General features: G+C 34.7%; 1 protein-coding gene across 1 annotated transcript in view; it reads left to right on the top strand.

The window, feature by feature from the left end:
• Nucleotides 1–25,087, top strand: part of LOC117109377 — a gene marked incomplete at its 5' end in the record, with an annotated part of 36,232 nt that overhangs the window by 2,801 nt on the left and 8,344 nt on the right. Inside the window, 10 exons of the mRNA XM_033251687.1 lie at nt 2,823–2,920; nt 3,243–3,357; nt 4,142–4,324; nt 5,151–5,306; nt 8,029–8,167; nt 11,077–11,152; nt 13,178–13,441; nt 13,870–14,096; nt 14,691–14,795; nt 15,468–15,590. Of these exons, the coding sequence (XP_033107578.1) occupies nt 2,823–2,920; nt 3,243–3,357; nt 4,142–4,324; nt 5,151–5,306; nt 8,029–8,167; nt 11,077–11,152; nt 13,178–13,441; nt 13,870–14,096; nt 14,691–14,795; nt 15,468–15,590 (1,486 nt within the window). The remainder of the gene's footprint in view (nt 1–2,822; nt 2,921–3,242; nt 3,358–4,141; nt 4,325–5,150; nt 5,307–8,028; nt 8,168–11,076; nt 11,153–13,177; nt 13,442–13,869; nt 14,097–14,690; nt 14,796–15,467; nt 15,591–25,087) is intronic.

Genomic DNA, 25,087 nt, shown 5'->3' on the forward strand with positions numbered 1-25,087 from the left:
GCGCATATAGCCTTTTAATTGATTTTAAGCAATGCAATTAACATTTATTTCCAGTGGAGGATCCAGTAATTTGAAATAGAGCTGGGCCCAGAGAGGGACTTTTACAGATGGAGAGTGTAGTTGGACTACCACCTCAGCCCCACCATGGTTGGGGCTGAGTTAAGAAAATTTATGATTATGGCACCTCCAGTTGGTCGGAAATGGCACTCTCAGACTGAATTTGAATATAAATTAAATTTTTCTCCACTTTTAAATTTCAAAAAAAAATAAAAATAGTGATGCTGGGCCCCTTGAATCTGCCACTGAAATACTCATAAAAAGTTTTTAAAATTATCCTTTTTAGTCATAATTATGCCTGATTATATATTTCGTGCAAACTAACATTCATAAAAATAATGATTTATTATCAACTGATTAGCTTGTAACGTATTCAAAATTCGAACTATGAAAAACAAATAAGATAAACTTAAAACAGTCATTAATTTAGTCTTTTTGCATACAGTACTTTTAAAGTCAATTAAGAGGTTTTTGCTTTTCTCCTCTTTTTGAATTTCACTTTTGTGTAAGTAATATTGCGATAAATTATTGTGAATGGAAATAATACCGTCTAATTTACGATCAAACATGACTAGGGAGATAGGGAGCACACAAAACATTAGTTAGCATTTTGATTTCACAAACATAAATGTGATTTACTTAATTTATCATTATCAGTCGCGGCTCCAGGAAAGCAAATTAGAGGGGGGACAGGGAAGGACTTGCACGTTGGAAAAGTAGATCACCTCAGCCCCACCATGGTTGGGGCTGAAGAAAGAAAATTTATGAATATGACACCTCTAGATTGCCGGAAATGGCACTCTCAGACCTAAATTTTAATTCTAATTTTCCTTTGTTTTTTTTTCCCATTTAAAAAAAAAAATTTTGAAAAAATCAGGGCTGGCTCGGCCCCACTATTATGGCGTCATTGCGAGACTGCGAGGAGTTGTTATAGTCACTATAACAACTCCCTGGTCAACGTAACACTGGAGTTTGTAAACTTTTGGTAGGCTTATCACTTAATCGAAATAGGTAGACATCATATCCGTGAAATTAGAAAAAACAGTAATCCTATGTATGTAGATAATATTAAACACTAGTATACGTATGGGTCATAATAATATACAAAAAGAATAAACCGTTTATATTAGAAATTGTGCACTTTTGAGTTTGTAAAAATATTGGCCTAATAAGGATACATGCTTCCAATTTCAACAACGTTCAGTACATTGTTTACACAATAAATTTAGCCTCTGATAGTCGTTACACCCATAAAATCGATCTAGTGGGTTTCTGAGATGGTTACAAAATGTTTAAACAATTGCGTTTTTACTTGGTTTTGGTCCGGAAAATACGTACCGCACTTAGAAAAGTGAACGGACAAAATTCATGAGTCATGCGTAATTGTTATTCTTTCCATTCGCTTGTAAAAGTGGGGTTTTAATTATAGAAGATTGGTGAAAAGTGGGGGGGGGACAATCGATATGATGAAAAGTGGGGGGACGCATCCCCCTTGTCCCCCACCAATCGACGCCCATGTGCATTCCCATAAAGATGGAACTTGGCCTGAAGACTTTTGTAAGTATGTACTAGTGGTGCCACTTGAGAAAAAGAGAAACGCTTGATGACTTGGAGAAGGAATGAAAGTTGGAGGACAGCTTGTAAAATCTGTACGTTTTGCAGATGATCAAGCAATATATCAGGTACGGAAGCTGGTCTGCAGATCTGATGGATTACACCAACAGGATTGTCAACTATTATGGTATGAAGATCAACATAAAGACGAGAAAGGTGATGAAGGTTGGAAGGCAGCCCCGTAGGGTCAGTGTCCAAGTAGAAGGACAGGAATTAGAGCAAGTTCAACAGTTCCAATATTTGGGAAGCATAAACTGAGGATGGATACAGTGAGAATGAGATTAGAGCAAGAATAGGCATGGCGAAGACAGCGTTTGAAAAGAATAAATCTCTATTTACTGGTCGTGTTTGTCTTCATTTGAAAAAGAGATTGGTTCAGTCCTTAGGCTGGAATGTATTGCTATATGGACCAGAGACATGGACCTTGAGAAAAGCTGAGAGAAAAAGTATAGATGCATGTGAGATGTGGTTGTGGAGAAGAATGGCTAACATCAAGTGGATGGACAGGGTTAGTAACAAGGATGTTTTAGAAAGAGTTGGTGAAACACAGCTAAATGTAGCAATTTCAATCGAACAAAGGAAAAAGAGATGGATCGGTCACATGTTGCGGCACAACAGTCTTTTGAAGGATGTAATAGAAGGTAGAGTAGGAAAAAGACCAAGAGGAAGGAAAAGAATAATGCTGCTTGATGATATCCGGAATGAAAAGAGTTATGAAAAGAGTTACAACGAGTTGAAGAGGGATGCAGCAGTGGCGTATCTAGGGAAGGGCGTGGGTTTACCTTCGTGCCCCTCATCAGCCCCCCTCCCCCAATTCAAGACTTCTAGATACGCCACTGGGATGCAGAGGACTGAGAATACTGGAATAGAACTCCTTGAGGGACCTGCCTTCAGGCAGAACACTATTGATGATTGCTGTTGGTTACGCCTCGATGCTCAGCACTATTTGTCATTGATCGAGCATGTCTACCGCAGCGTGAAATAGGTATATGGTTTTAAAGATACAGATTTTTAAACATTTGGTGGGGGAATTTTCCCCAGTTTTGAAATATTTAAATAATCTGTGTCTTAATGAAATTTAAATAAAAAGAAAGGAACATCTGCTGCTCCTTTGTTTATTATAACAATTATTTTTTTTATTTTATTTCTAGAACTTCTTGAAGGCATGGGTCTCATCACATCAACATGTGTTTCTCTTCTCAGTGTCAAGCTTGATCATCCTCATTATATTGTGGAAAGTTTTCAAGAAGTTGGTTGATTTTCTTTGGTTTTTTCAATGGATGTATGTTGTTGGCATAATTAAAAGTAGTTGCTACAGAAATGGCCGCCAGAAGGTCCAACTGGTCCGAAAAAGAGATTCAAACTAAGGGGTGGAGTGGTGGATGCAGGAATTGAGGGGGCCCAGGGAGGGAGTTTGACGGATGGTGGATCTAGACCACCTTCTTGAAAGATTTGTGTTGTTAACGCATATTTTGGGTGAATATTGTTTGTATGAACTGTTATTATCTGTTTCGGAAGTTTCTTTTTTAATGTCATTTTTTATGCTTCATTGAATATGTTTGATATTTCAGACCACGGGAACTGACTGTGAACTGTTGGTTTTGCAATGTTAACTCCACTGTACCAGCGGGAAATGCCAACTGTTGGGATTGTCCGCATTGTGATCAATACAATGGGTTTGATAGCGTAAGTAGATTATAATTTATGTTTGCTGCCACCTCTGGTTCTAGGACACTTAAGTCCTGTCCCGACTCTCAATTTTATTTGACAAAAACATGTGACATGCCTAAATATGGTCATGATGACATCACATCATGACCATATATAGGCACATCATGACTATATGGGCATACACCAGTTTGTTGCTTTTTAGTCAGAGAAAATTTGATAGTAAAACATCCTTAAAGCTAGATTTACACTAGACACGATAACGAGACAACAACCACATCATCGCGTAGCTTGTATTCTCCAACGTTGCGCGCATCTGTATTGTGTCGTAATTGTGTCTAGTGTAAATTTAGCTGTAACCAGCGAAAACTGATACTAATACAAAGTGGCGTATCTAGGGATGTGCACAGAGCTAGCCTCCCCTCATTTAATTTTCAAGGCCCCCCCTCCCTGTCACTTTTGCGCTTCCCATCAGCCCTTTCCCCACCCTTTTCAGCACTCTTAGGTATGCTAATATCAATTGCCACGTTTAAATTATACCAGGTACCCATTTATACTGCTGGGTAGGCAAAGATACATATGTGAATTCATACATAAACAATTTAGCAGGGGACAGTTGTTAAATTTCCCTAGAACCAGTCCTGTGTAACATTTTGCCTTGTGTAATATTAGTACATTTCTTCAGGGTACTGTACATCTGTCTGCCTCATTTATAGTTACTGTATGATTAAGCTACCTCTGCAACCCACACCATTGTAAAGATCTAACAATAATTATCCCAACATTTTTTTTTTTTTGGCAGGAGGGGAATTATAATAAGCCAATCCCAGCACAACACTACTCCGATTTCAACCAAGGCGTGTACGCACAGAATCCAGCGGTAACCGTTGATGACAAGAAATTTAAGAATATTCTCTGTGATCAGTGCAACCAGAATCAACAACTGAAAGTACAGCAACTGGCCATGTTTGTTCCTTATAATATGGTATGTATGAGAAAAAAAAAATGTTTGTCGCCCTCCATCTTACAATTATAATATATCTAAAAAATAGTTTTCGATTGTCCATATTCTACTAGTCGTTCTTTGTTAAACAACGCCTACCTGCACAGTGACAAAATCCTACTTATATGGAAGATGTGCAGGTGAATATATAACTGGTAAAAATACTCAACAAAACAAAATGGCAGCATAGGTACCGCAATACACGCTATCGTAGCCATAGTAGTCTCAGCTTGTTGCTGTTGGGTTTTGTCATAAACAAATATTTTAATTTTGTAATATTCTCCCTTCTTGTTGGCCAAAAATTACCATATTGACTTTATGTGGATAAATATTATAATTATTGGATTCTAAAATATAATCTACTTTATATCAACGCAAATGTTTTTGCTAAACCGATCAAATAACCATGTTTTGTTTGGTCATGTAGATAACTTTCTGCAAATTAAAGCACTGTGGTTCCTTTGTCAACAAAGTCTATTTCGTTAATTTCATTTCACTTTATTGTCAAAAATTGAATACAAGCTGAATAAAAGTAATACTCAACAAAAAGTTTTTTCAACAAAACATTTCCTTGTTTTCTTCATACTACTGTCACTAGTTAACTATGTCTTTGTCCAGAATGTCAAATTTTCTTTTGACAAAAAAACTTGCCCTGCCCATATATAGTCATGATGTGCCTATATATGGTCATGATGTGATGTCATCATTACCATATTTAGGCATTTCACATGTTTTTGTCAAATAAAATTTGATAGTCTGCACAGGATTAACAGTTTATGTATCCAATTAATTTTTTTTTTCTTTTCAGAAAAATTATGATTTTGAAATTGAAGATTTTGCTGCACACTTGGACAGCTTGTACCAATTGTGCTTAGGCTGCGAACTCCAGACCCAGAGGAAATTACATGAAGTTGATGACTGGGTCCAGAAAAACCTGTTGGGTAGAAAACTATTACAAATTAGGGTAATGCTGTTTTATATATATTTTAAAAAGAGAGGAATAAACTTATTAATTTCGTATGGATAGATAAAACTTTGAATTATTAGGCAAGACAATTATACCACGTTTAGCGAGTTTATTTTCGTTTGACAGTTAACAACCCTTATCGTGTCGTAGGCGCAATAGTGTGACAACAATTTACCGTTGAATGCTCTAGACGCACTAGTGCGACACATACGTATAAGTATACATGGATTTCGCCCTCTATACTGTCTATATATCATTCTGATGCTCATTTGTTTTTGCATCCGGGTTACTTACACTTTGAACTTCTCGAATAAACAAAAATCTTGACAACTTTTATTGAAAAATATTTTATAAATCAAACAAAAATGTCAACTTATTTTTGAAAGTTTCAGTATGGTCGCGCAGCAGCGATATACTGTGGAACGAGCCATACATGATGTTTTTGATGATAATAGTGTGGATAGAGACCAGGAACATTTTTGTGGAATTATAGTTGTGTTTTTGTAGGCTAGTGAGAGTGATGAGAGTGATGGTTATGATGGGGAAGAAGCTAATATCGCCGGTGGTGCAGCGGGGACAAGGTAGGACTAGGGCCTAGCCTAGGCGTAGTTAGGCATAGCCTATACAAAGAAATAGGCCAAATTGGATGGCGGAAACGGAACATTTCCCTGATTGTAAAACAATTTTTTTTACAAACCAGTATCACATATAGAATATATGTGCTATGAGGATTATTTTTTTTATAAATAGTTTTTTGTTTAGTGTTCAAGAAATATGTGAAAATTTCATTTAAAGAGAGACACTAATTTCTGCTGTGTAATTATGTAGTTTTGTAAAAGTAAATTGGCATGCAAGAATATCACGCACCAGTGATTTTCAGCACGATAAGGGTTAAAAGTCGCTACACAATTCACACCTCTTTTATAATCATTTCTTAATTTGTAGACTCCATGGTCTAGGACATTTATTTGTATTTTACGACTTTGGCCCATAAATATATAAAACAAAATAACATTTGAGAATGGAAGAAAGTAAATCACGTCTTCTTATATGTGAGGTCTCACTACAAAATGAGTCTCATCGTTAGAAAATCAAAAAATGAGTTAATATTACATTTTAGTAGATCACATTATAAGCTTTAATTTGGTCTTTGAATGGCTTCCCTAGAATAAATAGATCCAGAGATGTTAGCATTTATAGTTTAGGTGTATGAGAACCAGATTTTGAGAAAGTCAGAATCAAACATAAACTAACCTGTACAAATAATAGGACTAGAATTACAGAATATGTGAAGAGAACACTGTTTTAGTAAGAAAATTCACTTAAAAAATAATAAAATGTAAGTATCAAGTTATTCAAAAACATTAAAATCAAAATTTTGTAAAAATGTTGCCTTTGACCTATTTTGGAGAATATCTCAATATGATTTCACCAAAGATGCGTCTCGTTTCGTGGTGAGACCTCACATATAAGCTATTAATAAAGAGGTTTTAAGACCGCCATGAGAATTACTGCTGCAGTGGTGTCATAAAAATGATAATAATTCATTGACGTACACCATTTATGTTGGTGGCACTTGAGAGGTGGTGTGTCATACAAACATCTTAACTATTAATACAAATTGAATCTTTAACAACACTGCTGAAATATATACCGGTATAGGAAAATTAAGCATGAACAAAAAAAAGTTGATATGTATACTCTAAGTACCTATAAATGGGAAAATTGAATTATTGGTTGATAGATTGATTGATTATACTGTAGTTTATACAAAAAAAGGGAACTTTATAAAAATAATAGTTATAATTACATTTGAAGGATATCATTTCAGTCTTTTTTTTATAGATTGGCCTTTCCGGGCCATGTTTTGAAAGTCTGCAACAAACCTTAATTGTAACAACTAAATCTCAACAACTGTAGGAATACAATATTCAATAACAAATGCTGTTGAGTCTTAAATGAAAGACAAAATTACAGAAATGACCTCATTAAATATTTAGTATGAAGGACTCTAGGTTACCCAAGAAGTTTGCAGTAAGTATTATAAGATTTGTTTTCTACTTTCTGGCAAACTTGGTGCAAAGTGCATGGCTAATTTTAACAATTTTTGTGTGTACTGCCCCAGGTGGGCTGTAAATAGGTAGCTATCATCTCACTTGTTAGTTATGCGAGTAAATCGTTTACTTGTTTTTGTTTCCTGAACACTGTAAATCCGCAAATTCCGGATTAGAGACACAAAAAAACTTTATATTGAAATGGAGCTACTAGGCCTCTGGTAGTTAGACCTATGTTGACTGACAGCATCTAATCAGTGCCTGTGGAATTTATTGCGATCGGTTGTGATCAGATTCTGTGGTAATCGCGAGTATTAATAAACATTGTGGCACCCAATCGCAACTGGTAACAATTCTTATATCGATTATTTATTGACTACTGTTGGTAAGCTTTCACACACAATTATGAATTGCGATTGGGTGTTGCAGTTGCTACAACTGATCACAATGCAATGCTAGTCTGAATAGGGTATAACTGTGGGCACAAAAGTTATTGTACAAATGTGTAGTGAATATAAATTAGAATTTGTGAATTTTTCTCTTTAGAAAGAAATCGTTTTTGGTTTTTAGACAATATAAAAGGGGATGAAACAAGTCTTACTCTTAACTTTTTTACCCACAACCGCAATAATACACTTGGGTTTTCATTCTTTTGTTTTTCACAGAGTTTGACATCTAAACAGCCTGTTCCATTACTGGTGCACATTCTTCGATGGTTTGTACTACTTTCAACAATTGCCATTTTAATCATTGATATTGGAACATTCCAAGCAAAATCAGAAGAAAAAACTATTATATTCAGAAGTAAGGAAAAATACTGGAAATTTCATTATTATTAGTTGTTATAGGTGAACTTTCTTCTTTGTTCTAAGCCAAAAATGTATTTTAACTTCAAACAGAATTGATCATTTTATCAAATTCCAAATCGAAGACAGAACCTCAGCAAATAGTTACTACACAGTATTAAACTCTGGTTGAACTCTAATAACCACAACATATCACGTTAACAACATGTCGTTTAACTGTCGCATTTCTTTAATCTTACATAATGCACATAGGATAATTAGCTAGTAATGCTCATTATCAATAATAAACATCAATCTCTAAAAATATATATTGACAAATACCAATCAATTTATATTTTAAGAATAATAATGTTAACCATTATCTTGTTACGGCAAGACTTTTTTATACCTTGTTTAGTGAACTTATTTTTTTAAGATGTCAAAAGAGGTAGGGAAAAAAAGTAATATTTTGCTTTCTTATGTGGCAAATGAGGCACGTGGCAAAATGGCTAAGTTGTAGCAAAAATTGAAATTCAAGTTATTGGTATTTTCAGATACCTGAGTATGTGATCTTTAAAATGTTCATTCAAATTGGACATTTCAAGCCTAAGTTATTGGAAAGTGAATGTACAGTACTCTTAGAATCAAGATAAACATGATTTTGAGTAATTGCCTTCCAAAGTTATTTGTGCATACATTGTTTAATAGAATTATCTATCTAAATAACATTAATTAAATGATTTGTTGATCACTTCCAGAACTAATACTTTGGGACATGATTAATAAGATATTAAACTGTTGATCTATAGTGAAAAAAAAAATTGGATTTTTAGGCAATTTTTTGTGCTACCATATTTTATAGCTCCTTTACTCAATACTGGTCTGTGCGACAACTTAACCATTTTGCCATGACATGCCTCAAATAGTTTTGCCAAAAACAACCAGACGGAGAAGAAAATAAAAATAAAATCTTATTGGTGAATGTAAACAGTGTAGTAATGGGATGGTTAAATGCTTTAATATAATTAGGAAGAAATATACATATCTCATTTTGAATAAGAAGATGGTGCCTATGTTTTTGGTACATACGTGAATATGCTAATACTCATTTGCATAATTAGTATTTCACTTATCAGGTAAAATAAGCTAGTTACACTATAGTTTTGGTTAAGTCTTATTGATCTCAAACTTGGCACAATGCAATATGGTGATAAAGCAATAGTCTATTGTTTTTGGTATGTTTGTGAATAGGCTGATTGCTCATTTGCATTATTAATATTGCATTAATTAAGAAATTTAAAATAGTTAACACGACAACGAAAGTTTGGTAAGTCCGATTAGTTTCAAAACTTTACGGAATGCAAGATGGTAATAAGAAGACAGGTTTTTGGTACTTGTGTGAATATGCTAATATAAATAATAAATATAAACGTAAATAAATAATAAATAAATAAATAATATTTCACTAACAGTAACTAGTTACGAAAAGCGATAACTATATAATCGATTTTGTTAACCATCATCAGTAGTATAACCAATCAATATCGTGTATTTAAGAAGAAATGTATTTACTGTATAGTACATCGCCTCAGTAAGATTATTAGACCTATATCTATATCACATTAATATTTTACAAACATCAGCCATAACACTTCATTGTTATCAGCATTTTCAAGAGTGCCATTGGCTGATATCGGATGATATCATTTAATGACCCTATGATATAGCTTCGGTTCACCTGATGTTGGTCAGCAAAGTTGATCAAAAAAAAAAAATTCACTGTAAAATAATGTTTGGTTTAGAAACGAGATTTGATGGAGCCGTCTGTCTATAGAGTCCATAACTCCGCACTATGCCTCATGCAGGGCTTTTAAGGGTAATACAAGTAGATTCATTCTTCATACTCGAGAGGTTAAGTATCAAGGACATTTTTGAAATCTTTGACCTTTCACTGCAAAATTTACTCACCTTTTTCTTAGATCAATGTACCACTCCACAAAATTTTTCAATGATACATTCATTATACCTTTTTCATAATTCTGCAAACCAGTTGCGTTACGCTAGGGCGCTGACGGGGGGTTGAGCGCCATGGCCCCCAGGTAGGAGGGGCCCCGATATTGTAGTTTAAAAAAAATATATAATATAAACTATGTAATACCATAGTTTCATTCACTGGGGCCCTGACAGTTTCAAACATTGAAAATACACTGGCCTGGCATCATCATACAGAAACCGCATTATCTCAGGGCTGATGTAAATGATTGCTGCAGTTTTTTTGGACCATTCTATGTTTTATGACAACGCAGTAAACAGTTCATAAATGCCATAAGCTCAGAGCGCGAGGGGGTGCCGACCAGGGGCCTGAGTAAGTAGTATAAAAATGTGGCAGTGTTGTATACTTCAGTATAGAGATGCCGTAATGCTTTTACTCATAACTTCGGCACTAGTAAGTTGATAACATTGGTCAAAGGTCATATATTTTATATAGCGCCTTCCACAGAAAACCGTCTCAAGGCACTTATGAAGCCATATGAAACAAAGACAAAAGAATGTGAAGGGGGGGGGGAAGTATGCACCCCCGATTTTGAGATAGAGTCACCATAACTTTCGTGTACACGTAGGTACCTCGGCGTCAGTTTGCTGGGCTTCGGTAGCTTCCACTTAGGATAAGCCCATGGCTCCCCTACCGTGTGAATTATGGGTCATTACAGTAAATGACCCATCATTTTACAGCTTATAATGTGGAGAACATGAATATATTAAAAAGTCAAATTTCTTGTTTTTGCCATTGATGCTGGTTTTGGCATGGCAAGCCCCATTAGCACATTATTATTACAGTATTTGTTTTTATTATTGTTTTTGAATATTGTGAATATAAAGTTATTGTTGTTTTAATCTTAAATATGACTTTTTTTCATACAAAACAAGATCAGACGAGTCTGCTGCTCAGTACAGTCGTTATTTTTGTAGGCATGTTATCGATTCTATTAGCTGGAAGATTGAGGTAAGGGTATAATATAGTTTTGTTACTTTTTATAACGTTAAAAACACTGTTAGTAGTTCAGCCCCTGTTGTGGAATGATTTGATGAACATGTAGCTGTTATAAGTGCCTCTTTATGACAGCTACTGTAGGTAATCACGGACCATGCCTATACAAAATACATGACGCTGCGAGTTGTGGATTATCATCTGCCTTTACATTTACCTATCGCTTCACATTCCCGGTCATTTGATCTAACACATATGAAACACATACATAGCTCTCTGGTACAATTCCATTATCATGCCCTCTTCTGATCTGTAACCATTTTAAAGGTAAAGCTGTATGTGACAGGTAATTCCCCACCTTCTCCTTCTTACCTGTATCCAATAAAGGACAATCTAGACAGTTTCTTTTCATTTGTATGGTAAATATTTTTATTAATTTAAATGTATCGACCTAACAGCAGACCTCATCTGCTGGCCCAACATAATATACTAACAATGTCTGTACTCCAGAGGCTAGCACAATACTCATATGTCATTTTAACCAGGTGTCTGTACACTGGAGGCCAGATGAATACTGGAAATTCAACTCCATATTGTTTTGAAATGTGTTTTTTCTTCATTGAAGGGAGTGTTTTTAGGTTAACAAATGATAGCAGACAATCATGATATGTGTGTTGTTTCACTTTAGCTTGGAATGTTACCCCATTCATGTTGTCAACAGAACGCAGTGATTGACAAGTACGTCAATTCAAGAAAGTATTTGTTTAGACATTCGGAATGCTCCCTGGGTCGAAAATCTGATGGCAGACAAAGCTCCGATTATTCAATTTTAGACCTAAGCAGTGTACAAAAGTACAGAGTTCAATTAATTATGGTCTAAGTATTGCACAATGCAATCAGGCCTAATCAGTGTTGGCGCCTGTAGACGGCTCGCCTTGCAACTCAAACTAGAAATGAAAGAAAATATATCTTATTGGGCATGGGCCTAATCGCATTAAAAAATATCACAGAACATCATATTGTCAGACCCCCCCCCCCCTTGTTGGATAGCTGTTACCTCATGAATGTAAACACCACAGCCACCACTGTAGTGGTGGATTCAAGGGAGAGAGGCCCGACTGGTCTGGGCACCTAAATTTTTCAACATTATAACAAATGGAGAGAAAAAAAGAAAATTATATTCAATCTTAATTCTGAGAGTGCCATTTCTGGACAAATCATAAAATTTCGCTACCTGAGGTGGTCTAGACTCTCCACTTGTCTAATACCTCTCTCGGCTCCCTGTTTCAAATTCTTGAATCCGCCACTGGACGCTTTACAAATGCCGATGTTTCATTTCATTTCATTTTATTTTTTTCAGCATTATAAACATTAAAAATACAGTACTAAAAAAAAAAAAATATTTTAAAATAAATACATTTGTGAAAAATGTCATTAATAATTATTAAAACCACAATTTATTAAAACAGTACACAAATAAAAATAAAAAAAACATGCAAAATGTTATAAAAATATTTATCCATCAAAAATTAATTTTTGAGTTACTGTACCTTGAACATCATATACCACTTATAAAAATTGACAGAAAAAACAGATATTAATGCCAGGATAACCCGTGAAAGTTCAGAAGAACTTGTTTCCAACAGGGTCCTAAAATATCACATTGAGACAAAAACGGAGACAGACGAAAGAAGTAGTATATGATGTACAAGATAAAACAGTTAATAAAAAATGAGGTAGGCTTATATAAAATTCTAGCGAACACCCACCTAACAGCATTACCCAAGCTATTGTATATACAAGTTAGTTATAGCGTACAGTATGATCAGTGTTACAGAATTGTTTATCAAGGTGGTGCTTTAATTTTATTTTAAATATGTTGTTTGGATGTTTATCTTTTCTTTATGCTTTTTACAATCTGATTTACAGTAATTTTTCTCTTTAGTTCAGGATAGTTTGATAGGTTTTGTATTTATAATATTTAAATACAAAAATGAATACTGTACAATGCATACATATTTCTATTTTTTTTTTAACTAGGCTTCGTCATATTGATGTCATTTCAACGATGTATTGGATGTTTTCAATTCTAACCCACCTTGATAAATTTCTTGATATATGCCTAAATGTGTTCCCATGGAAACATGAGCTTGAGAACTATATGAATTCAAAAGCTTTCGAAAGTAATGTTACAGTCGTCCAACAAAGGTTGATCGTCAGGATACCTGTTGACGTTATCGGCTGCATGCTGGCGTTCAGATTTGTACTTAAATCTGTTTTCCGTAAAAAGATTAAAAAGCACAGGTAGAGTTATATGTATAATGTAAAATTTGATCAAACATAATCTGCTGTGTCAATAATATTTGATAATAGTTCAAATGCTGGCTTCACATTGGTGATGGTGATGGTGATAATAATGATGATGTTGATGATGATAATGGTAATGATGATTATGAAAATGATGATGATGGAGATGATCCTGATGATGATGATGGCAATGAGGCAGAAGAAGAGGATTAGGATGAGTAGGATTAGCAGTAGGATGAGGGTGCTGATGACGACGATGGTGATGACCCGCAGCGACAATGAGGACGACAAACAACAATGACATGAAAGATAACGGTTATAATGGTGACAGTTATGGAAGTAATGACTATCATGATAATTATGATTAAATAATCTTAATCATAACTGTATTATGTATGATATTATTCTTTCTTTTCTTGCAAAAGGAAAAAGGACTTTAAACCAATTTTCTTAAACATCTCCAGAAACAGTAGTTTTTCTTCGTTGCCAAGAAGTGAGGTTGAATTTGCTGTTGTACCACCAGATATTTTACAAAAGAATGATCAGACGCCCCAGGATATTGTCAGTAAATTAAGGGCAGGGGCAGGGGATCACCCTCTCAATACCTCTTTGGGATCATTGTCAATTGGAGGTGCAGATCCTATGAAAAAAGGTATTTTATTTTGAATTTGTTTATTGGATTTAGATTAAACTATTGAAAACACCTTTATTTAATATGCAAGTACTGTATTCTATTTCTTCCTTCAGCTACAGTATATTTGGTATACTTAAGCTTTGATACCTGGTTGTGTTAAAGCTAGGCTCTGGAGGAAAATTTTGTTATGTTGTACGTACAACTGATTTTTCACCCAAATAGATTAACAGATATTTTAGGAATGGTTAATGACACATAGACCGGAGGAAAAAGGGGCATAATCACCATTTTTCCCACCTTTTCCCCAGTTTTCAAATAAAGATATGAAAGATATTAAAGCCTAGCTTTAATATCTGAAAACCTGCCAATTACCATTTTCATAGCATTTACATGTGTTTAAGACATGTTATTTTTGATATATTAAGTATTTGACACAAGCTTCACTAAGTGCTGACAGTATTATCATCAAGGAATCTCTAAAAAATATAACATTGAAAAAACAGAAACAACACAAAATATGTGCTACTTTCTGCCATTGTTCGTGTTGTATTTGAATAAAAACACCAATGAATCTAAATCTAAAAGCATTGTTCATCTTCTGTTTCATTGAAGGGTCTGAACCAGTAAATCCGGTTGTGAAGGAAAGACGACCTTTGATCAGCCCAGCAAAGTTTACTGTTGGGGATGGTGTTCGAAAACGAAAGTGTGTAACTGCAGGTAATAACAATAACATTTCTATCAGACTTTATAATAAATACTAATAATTTAGGCAGTAAGTGTAGTTATATTTCATACACTAAATGAAAATTATTACACCTTAGTTTGACTTCAGTAATAGTATATTCTTCCAAATACAGAACTGTACATAATGTGTATCCTTTGGTTGTATGGATAGTGACTGCTCCAAGATTCTGCATTGTTGTGCAAATCCTCCTCAAAATCATTTACTTCTGCTAAGAATTTTATGTTGATATAATCATAGCCTGAGAGGGAATAGTAGTATATTTTTATTATTGTTTTTGCTATAATATTAATGCTTTTTTATCTAATTCATGGAATTATAAATTAAAGTTATTATTATTTCTGTTTGAATACACAGAACAGAAACCAACAAGGTTTTAGTTGGTTTCTGTTCTGTGTATGCTTTTTCTTCAGTAGTGACTTTTTACAAAATTAAATTTACTGATTTACTTGTTAATAGGTAGCTTTTTATTGCACGACAATGGTAGGACAGAGAAAGTAATGTTTATTATTGTTTTTGCTATAATATTAATGCTTTTTTATCTAATTCATGGAATTATAAATTAAAGTTATTATTATATCTGTTTGTTCTGACCTGATTTGTGTGAGACACTTTGAAAGAAATTGCGCTTTATCTATTCCACGTAGATATTGAGACACCAGTGTCAGTAAGCGTAGCAAGTAGTCGTGCAAGCAGTGTGAATGGTAGTGTTCACTCAACCAATACGAATGGAGATTACAAACGCAAATCAACAGTTACAAAATCAACAGGTATAAAACCAACTTGATGCTTTATGCTTTCTAAATTAGTTTAGAATATTTTCCATAATACTCATGTTAATAGATTTAAAATAATTTATAATTTTATGACTTTTCCCATAATTCTTTAAGTCTTTATGTTTTAATGAATTTTCATAGCTTTTTATTTTCATCAACATGATTTAATACATTTCCCACAATTCATTAATTTATTATATTTGATTTAGTCAAATTCACATAATCCTTCGTTTTTTATAAATTTGTTTTTATAATTTTTTTTTCATTTATTTCTATTTTTTTGAAATAATTTCTTCCTTGCAATGACAGGCTTTTTGGCCTTTTGCAAATGATTCTACTTAAATGTATTTTCTTATTATCCTTGATGACTTCATTAGTTGCTTTAATATATTTTCCAAAATTTTCTGCTCTATTTATTTAAATTACTTTCCGATAGTCTTTTATTTTCATCAACTTTAATACCTTCCTCCACAATTATTTTGTCCTATTTTATTAAATTTTATATAATCTTTTTAAGTTTTTTATTAATTTGTTTAAATACATGTTTCTGTTTTAATCAATTTCCCATAATCATTTAGTTTTGTCATTTTGTTTTAATACATTATTCCTTACAATTCTTCTATTTGTTTAAATTCATTTTCCAGACATAAGATAGAGAATATTGCATGAGTGTTTGATTAAAACTTATTAAGTACATTCAAAAATTGCCTTTAATATATTGTCAGCAGATTGTGTTCAGTAATTTTTGTGGACTTTTTAGACCTATTGGTTTGTTTAAATAATTTTTAGTGCAAAAAATAATTTTACTAAATTTATTCTATTCAGTGCAATTTAAGCCATTTTTAGACAGAGTTTTTGGCAATATTGTGGTAATAATACCGGCACACTTTCCGAAATGACCATTCATACCAACCAAATGTTGCGATAATATTGCCGTAATTTAACACCTTTCTGTATGAATGGATTACACACACCGGGAAGAGTCCTTGGTTAATCATTTTAGTTCTCACAGACAGAGGGCGTGCTTTATTGTTGTTTATTGTTTCTGGAAAATTGCTGATAAGTAAGGAGTAATATTGCGGGAATGTGACCTGCTTTCATTTCAGATGCTCACAAGAATGCACCATAACAGGATTATTGCGGTAATAATTACTAGGCCTGAGATGGAACACTGCATAACCCAACATTGCGGCTGCGGTCGTAAAAAAACCCATTGTTGGGAATATTCCCGCAATACTGTGTTACCGTAGCCCTGTCTGAATGTGGCTTTAGGCAAATTCTAGTGTAAATTTTATTATCTTTCGTTTAATTTAATTGTGTTTTATATTGTTTTAATTTTTATTTGTCTAAAGGTATATTTTGTACATGGAAATTTTGCTTACTGAATTTAAGTAGGAAAAAAAAAACATACACTCATATTAAAATCAGCTTGGACAGTACAATTTATCTTTATTTAAAAACATACTTTCAAAATATTGTCAAAAATATGTCTTCTCATATTTCATGTCCTAATTACAGTTTACACATTCTGAACAAATAAAAAGATGCTGAAAAGATTTGGATGCCCAGTTTTTCCCACAGTGGCTGTCAGGGTGCCAGTGAATGTCTATGGGGTATGGCACCCTCTGTTATTGGAACCCTTGAACATCCATCAGGGAACATATCATAGAGGTGCCTATTCTTAAATTAAACTTTTTCCAACTTTGGTGAGTTGAGGTGGGTATGGACCTCTGGGGTAGGTAGGAATATTGGATCCCTTATCTGGTTTGTGTATATTTGTGTGTGTGTATTTTTCGTATTTAGTAAGCAGGAGGTGAAAAGAATAGCTTATTGATGCAAAGGAAAGCAAGTAAGGAAGCCAACAAATAAAACCCCAAAACATTTCAACCAAAATAGCAAACTCTAATCAGAGCATTCTAACCAATTTTGATACTGATAAATATTTGTTTTTGTGTTTAATGTAAAGCCGATATGCAAGGTTATTTTTGTGAAAACAAACAAGGTTTTAGTTGGTTTCTGTTCTGTGTATGCTTTTTCTTCAGTAGTGACTTTTTACAAAATTATATTTACTGATTTACTTGTTAATAGGTAGCTATTTATTGCACGACAATGGTAGGACAGAGAACGTAATGGCGTCACATGGACAAACAATGTTCAGTGGCGTAACTACCGCATGTTCAGCAGGTTCGTCGAACCTGGGCCTCCAACCTTCAGGGCCTCCGATCTATAAGGGCCCCGCCCCCTTATAAAAAATCTAATAAAGCAATGAATAAATAAAAATCTAGATTGATAGTATACATCTTTGTATAATATTGCACATTACAAGTTAAAATTGCCTAGCAGTGGCGTTACTACCACAGGTTCAGGCAGTTCACTGAAACTGGACCCCCAATCTCTAGGGCCCCTTATAGAAATAAATCTGATAAAGCGATGCATAGAAAAATATTGATTAATAATATTTATCTTTATATTTTATACTGAATTTTATCATATAAAATTGTTAATTTAACTTCAAAATAATCAATTATACATGCCAAATGCCCAGTTTTAAAAATTGTCACTCAAACGCCGATATCAGTGAAACAGATCGTTAATTGATGCATTCATGAATGCCTGACCACCAATATAGTTACCAACAAATGTCGCTTGTCATCGAATCTGTCCTTTCTATTTCCTTTAACGTAAAGACTTTACCGCTGATGATTGCTGGGGCTCATTAATTCCAGCTTGGACTCACTTCACTTTAGCCTGCATTATCATTGTGTACTTATCTGGCAGGACACTTACGCTTTCAGGACCTATCTCAAGCTCTGTTTGTGAAATTTCATACTTTTTTAAATAATTCACAATAGAAATTGCAGTTTTATGTTTAAAAGTCTGCTTGAATTTAGATTGCACGAACGATAGTGTTAGTTATTTTTCATTATGGCAGTTTACTTGATGTCGGCATATTAGCAAGTGGTGGCTTAAGTTTTTTAATTTTCAAATGAAGACAATTTCGAAGTCTAAGGGTGCCTTTTCAAGACATCTTGGGGTGTTGTAAATTAAACAAAGCCACACCTCACCCCAACCAAAGTGGGGCTGAGGTGGCTATGGAATTTCAAGTCAGCAGATATGATAGTGTCTGCATCACTCATTCATTCCATCTTCATCATTGTCGTCGTCATCATCACTTCATCGTCACTATAATTATCCTATTTTTTTCTTGTTATCTAAATAAATTTTTAAAAATTCTTCGGGTAGGACAACTGTAAAATCAACCTCATTCAAACAACGCTCGCCTGTCCCCCGGCCCCATCCACCATAAAAAAAAAAAAAACTAAACCCTTGGTTTTAATGCTCTTTTAGTAATAACATAATAATTCACTTTGTCGATCTTTCGTCTGTTTGCCAATATTTGACTACTGTAAATAATTGCTTAAAAAGTAATCGGTATAGACCTACCAAAAGCAATGAGGCTGTTTTATTTAAAAGCATAATACAATTGAATTGATAGTACATAATATCTCCATAGCAAGAAAATCAAGTTGTTAATGTCTCAAGCTGAATTAATTCCACAAGAGAAAAGCATACCAAACTGTACTTTACTTATATTTCAAAAGATAATAAATTAAGATTTACTGTAGTTTAGTTTCTTCTGTAGATTTTATTGTATTATGGAGCCCCTTGGAAGAGCAGTGTTTTTCACTGAGAGGGGCTACTCTATTGATAGAAAATGGAAATAAACTATGCGGAGATACCAGTGCCGGTTTTTATCAACCCAAACGCTAAATTTAATTATGGCCGGGGCGGGCCGGCATCCCCTTTTGAAAATTTAAAAAAAAATGATCGTGCTAAAATGCCTCGGAGGTTATTTTCAGTCGTCTTGAAAACAAAAATTTCTCGGGGGCGTGCCCCTGAATTTCCTAGGGTAGTGTTGTCTTGGCTCATTTTCAGGCCCCCTCCCCCTCCCTTTCGGACATCTCTGGATTCAAAGGCAGGAATCCCTAGTTGGAAGAAGCCACATCCAGTAGATCCGTTTAAATGAGCTTTCTTAACACTTCTGATTTCATTCTGTGGTGCATGGCGATACCCATTGCCACTGATTTACTGGAGATAATTGATAATGCAGTAGAAAAGCATGCAGATAATTTGGATTTGCGGGAGATGGGTTATTTTACGGCAATTTCAATCAAATTTAGGTCTGAGAGTGCAATTTCCGGCCATAGGCATTATCATAAAGTAGTCCCTCCCTGGGCCCCCCACTGTTTTGAGTTCCTGGATCCGCCACTGCCTCTGAAGGCATTGTAAAAGAAATGAGACAATCAGTAATAACTAAGAAGTTTGTCATAATTGAAACAAGATCTATTAAATCCTGTGTTCAGTACAGATTCTAACATGTAATATTGTGAGGACATTGATAAGGGTACCATGCTGGAACTTCGTACTCTATGAAAGTGGCTTAAAAATTTACAAAGAGATTCAAGCTTTTTCTCTTTTTCTTTTCTTTTTTTTTCAAAAACAACTCCACTGCCTAAGCTTCATAAAGAAACATGGTTTATAAAGCATCGTTTCATCCTATAAGTGGCGAGGGTGTTTGCTGTTTGATGTGAAGGAAATTTAAAAAAAAGCATCGTTTCATCCTATAAGTGGCGAGGGTGTTTGCTGTTTGATGTGAAGGAAATTTAAAAAAAAGCATCGTTTCATCCTATAAGTGGCCAGGGTGCTTGCTGTTTGATGTGAAGGAAATATAAAAAAAAAAAAAAAACGTATTAAAGCGAACAGCTTTTCAAAATTCGAACAATACCAGGCAATCTTGCATTCGTAATATGAGCCCCAAGAAAAATATGCTTGATTTTTAACTGGTGTTCTACTTTCTACATTTTAACGGGTGACATGCATCTACTTTACATTAATGTTTTAACAAAAATAATTATTAAATAAAATTATGACCGAAAACAGACCCTTGAGGTACTCCAGAATAAACAGTGCACCGAATCTGATAAACAGCCTTGAAAAGTGACTATCTGAATGCGACCGAAAAAAAAACTAAATCGGTTAACGGAACCATAAATGAAATAACTAAAGTTAGTTAATGAGGATATGATGAACGTTATTAAAGGCTTCATCCCGGTCTAATAATTCTGTAGGACATGAGTTTGAGAGAGTGAAAACAATATGGTGAGAGATTGTGCCAATTCCACCCCCCCCCCACCCCTATCTCTGTCTCTTATACACATCTAGATGTGTATAAGAGACAGTATCTGTTTGTGGGACAACTCTAAAAGCGATTAAAACCTTTGAAGTCCCGATATTACTAGGGCTGTTAGGGATTCGCCCCCTGGATCCCCTTCCAGTGGCTAGGAAGCTCCTGTCCACACCCACCTACGCTCTTTTTTAGGGCCCCGTCGTGGACATCGGACAACCCACCATCCACCCCCTCCACTCAAATCCATCAGGAAAATCCTCCCACCAACCATACGTTAACGTTTTTCAGCATATCATTCCGCTGTTTACAACTAATCAGCTTTTATCAAATTTTGTTTTGAATCTCCAACCTGATCCTTCACGGTGTCAATTCTATCTCCTGTACTCAATCTACTCGGCAAAGCTGTATGTTTGAAAATAAACGACCGCCTTATCTGGTTCCTTCTGAAACCTTTAGGTAGAATCTCCTGGGAAAAAATGCATACAGTCACTGTATTTTGTCTCTTATGTGGGGTGTTTTTTGTGGTAGCATGTTCAGTTCAATTTATTTATTTAATTAAGATACCACGCCCCGGGGATTTATTGTTAAGAATGTTTTTTAGGGGCGGGGGGGGGGTGTTTATTCGATGGAGGCGTTTATATTTTTTGGGTATAAAAAATGGATACGTACATATGGAACTAACACGTAATTGCCGTCAAAATGTGTTATTGTGTGATCATGCAGACTTATTGATCCACCAGGTTAGAAAAAATTGTAATTCTACTGGAGTAGAAAATTCATAGAATGTATTGAGAATGATGTTGCTTCCATTAGATTTGTTTAGTCATTTAGGGCAGCGTTCCGCAAACTTTTTACTTCACGGCCTATTTACGATTCCAGGCCCCAAGCTGCTCCCCAGCAGCCCAGCCTCGCCAGGGACCAACATACCGAATCATGGCAAGAACTTTTGATCATGAAGCCTCCATATTTATATACATTATTTTGACATCATTACCTGTTCTCACAGTGATAAAATTTCATTGTATACAAAAATAAATATTATTTTATTAAATAAATAATACCGTACATTTCATTTCCCCCCCCCCCACCTTCCACCCCACAATTTTTGATTGTTTTTTTTTTCTACCACGATTAAACCAAACACGGTTCAGCCACACACGTCATAGCTTTCTCCTTACAAAACCGTTTACGCACACTCTGTTACTCCGCAACTTTGAAAGACTATAGTCTATAGACTAAAGACTATACAAGTACAGTATTATGTTTAGTAATAAAGTATCCACATGGGCATTCGGTTATCAAGAAATGTGTGGTGTTGTTTACTGTAGTGATCTTTCTAGGACAGGTCTTATATTTATTTTTATCTTTAGCTCATGACTCACCCCATCATTCCTCCATACCGTATTTACTCGATCTTACAGGGTTAATACTAGACGATAACAAGTGTCTAGCTCCTGAGAGGGCATAGACACAGAAACCTCTTATAACTCAAATAGCACGCATCATCTGGCACTTTAGCAGCGTGTGCAAGCGACGCATTCGCTGTAACAATGAAGCGGCTTTATTAAAAACTATTTTCTCCATGATGAAACGTCTCTGTTATTTTTATTATTTTTTTTTTCAATTTCCAGACGTAACTGCTTCGCGGCCCTCCAAAAACGTTTCACGGCCCAACCTTTGGCGCGGACCATAGTTTGGGGAACGTCGATTTAGGGAGAGGTTCATTCCAAATGAGGATCTAGAGGTGGATTTACTCAAAGCGGGGCGTTTATTCGAATAAATACGATGTCTATCCATATAATATTCATACAAAATTCCCTTTACAGTAATATATTAGCCTAAACTACTCCATTGAAGTTCTACCGTATATGTTTTGTGTTCAGTAAATCATTCTGAACCATCTTTGGTAGAGATTAGATTTAAGCAGACACAGTTATCAAAAGTTGCAATTTGAAATCTATCACAATCGTAAAACTAGGTATCGAGTTGCTCTAATATTAATACTAGAAATTGCAAATTGAAGTGAAGTGCTGCGAAGTACAACTGCATATAAATGTTCTTCGAACAAAATTATTTATGCGAGTCAAGTGAAAATAATGAATAATTAAACTATAACAAATAATATGAGACATGACCCATTGTCTATATTAGAACACTTTTCATTAACAAAGTCGTAATTTTTCATTTTTGTCAAAAGTGTCTATAGTGTGGTGAATTATGCTTTAGGTTTTTTTTTAATAAAGTTTCAAAAATTTCTGTGTACTGTATGTGGAAAATGTAGTTGATTACCAAAGGTTACAATTTTTATTTTGAAGACTGCATGGTCTAGGAAGTGTACATTTTTTTTATGGGGCAAGTTTCCAAGGGCGGGTTTTCTAGGGGCGAGTTGACTGCCAAAGAGTGTTGCCAAAGTGCGAGCCAGCGTGTTATTTGATCACAAGTGCGAGACATACCACAAGTGTGAGCCAGCGAGCCATGACGTCACGACAATAGATAGAGACGTTAGCCAGTTGTGCGAGGTATCGACTGAGATAAAAAAACAACTACCGCATAGGTCTAATAATGAATTATTGTAATGTTAAATAGACAATAGCCTTGTTCACGTCGAACTTTATCTAGATATACCCGTCTTGAAACATGATACGATAATCCCCTAATTGCGTTCGATGCCAAGTTAGAGCCAGATAAACAGCCAACCAGTTTCAGGCCGTCGACGGTCACACGGTGGAAAGGCTTGTTTAATAGTACCAAGTGGTATTCGATCAAAAAAATTGTAAACTACGGTAGAGAAGGTGTGAGTTTCCACTACCTAACCTAACCGACCAGTACGAACCAACGGCAGTGCAGCAGCGTGTTCTATATCGCAATCTAAAAGATTCTCTAGGCCCTAGCTAATTTTACCTTCGATAAAAAACGAATTATTTTAATCGCTAGCTAGCATTCTTCCATTTTAACAAAATATTGTTTAATTAGTTATTATTATGAACATCAAAGATAGTTTAGTAGTAATGGAATACGTTGTTTGTCCATTCGATTGTGAACTATTTGACAGTATTTTTATTTAAAATGCATTAAGCTTGATGCTGTTATAGTTATCAATGGAGACGGGGTTTTATAAACTTGTGTGATGATTTTTTTTTTTTTTTCATTCTTTCTTTCTTTTTATTCATTTATTATTCAACATGACAAAACAAAACAATCGCACATGGAAATAAAGCTAAACTTCTTAGAAAAAAAAGTCATGTGGCTAATTATGAAATAAATTCACATGCTTAAACAATCTTTATGCTCAATTACTTCAAAATATTCTTGTACATTGTTTTTCACAGATTCATTTAAACCTGTATTTGATGTCGACAGAATCACATTTTGATTTAAAAATGTATAGATTTACTACTATGACTATATATGATAGGATTATTAACACATTTGTTCATATGACCAGACAAAATTTATTCTTTTTACGATTACACAATAATTTGTTTATAATTTCTGTAATTGTTTGTACCGTATACATTTTACTCAATAATTTGATTCTGTTTTCTTTAATTGTTTAAACCGTACATTTTATCATTTTTTTTCTACAAAAAGTGCAATCATGTAATGCTATTACCTTGTGTGATTAGTACAGTATTATTAATTTATTTTATCAGGTATTTGTTCTCTGTTATTTATTAATACAATTCTAGGGCCCCTACCCCACACAATTTATGAGCAAATAAAATATTATAAAAAGTCCTGCCTATGCGTATTCAAAAATTGAAATCTCGATTGAAATACACTGTATAATTTAAATACAGCAATTCATTGCCTCTTAACACGTGCTTTACCTATATGTGAAAGATTGAAACATCGGATCTGGGAACAAAGGCAGAGGGAGGCAGTGGCGGATCCAGGAATTTAAAATAGAGGGGCCCAGGGAGGGACACAAACGGATGGACTAGCCCACCTCAATCCCACCATGGTTGGGACTGAGGTAAGAAAATTTATGATTATGTCACTTCTACGTTGCAGTGGCGGCTCTAAGTTATAATTTAAATTTATGGAGGAGGGGGGTGGGGCTAAGATGTCCGACTGGGGGACTAGGTATTATGGGTGTAACTATAGCGCGCACCGTTATCTGAGGGCTGAAGGCCCGAACCGGGAGTGAGTATGGGAGGGGGTTTCACCTCCTCCCAAAACGAGATTAAAAAAAAATTGGGACTTGATTGCCGGAAATGGCTGGGATGGGGAAACTAGGCCTTTTGTTTTTTTTTTTTTTTAATGGTCCGACTGCCCGCCGAGGTTTGACCGATGTGGGGGG

This window comes from Anneissia japonica, unplaced genomic scaffold (genome assembly GCF_011630105.1).
Source record: "Anneissia japonica isolate Jap-2015-1 unplaced genomic scaffold, ASM1163010v1 scaffold287719_len1884721_cov185, whole genome shotgun sequence".
NCBI classification, from domain to species: Eukaryota; Metazoa; Echinodermata; class Crinoidea; order Comatulida; family Comatulidae; genus Anneissia; species Anneissia japonica.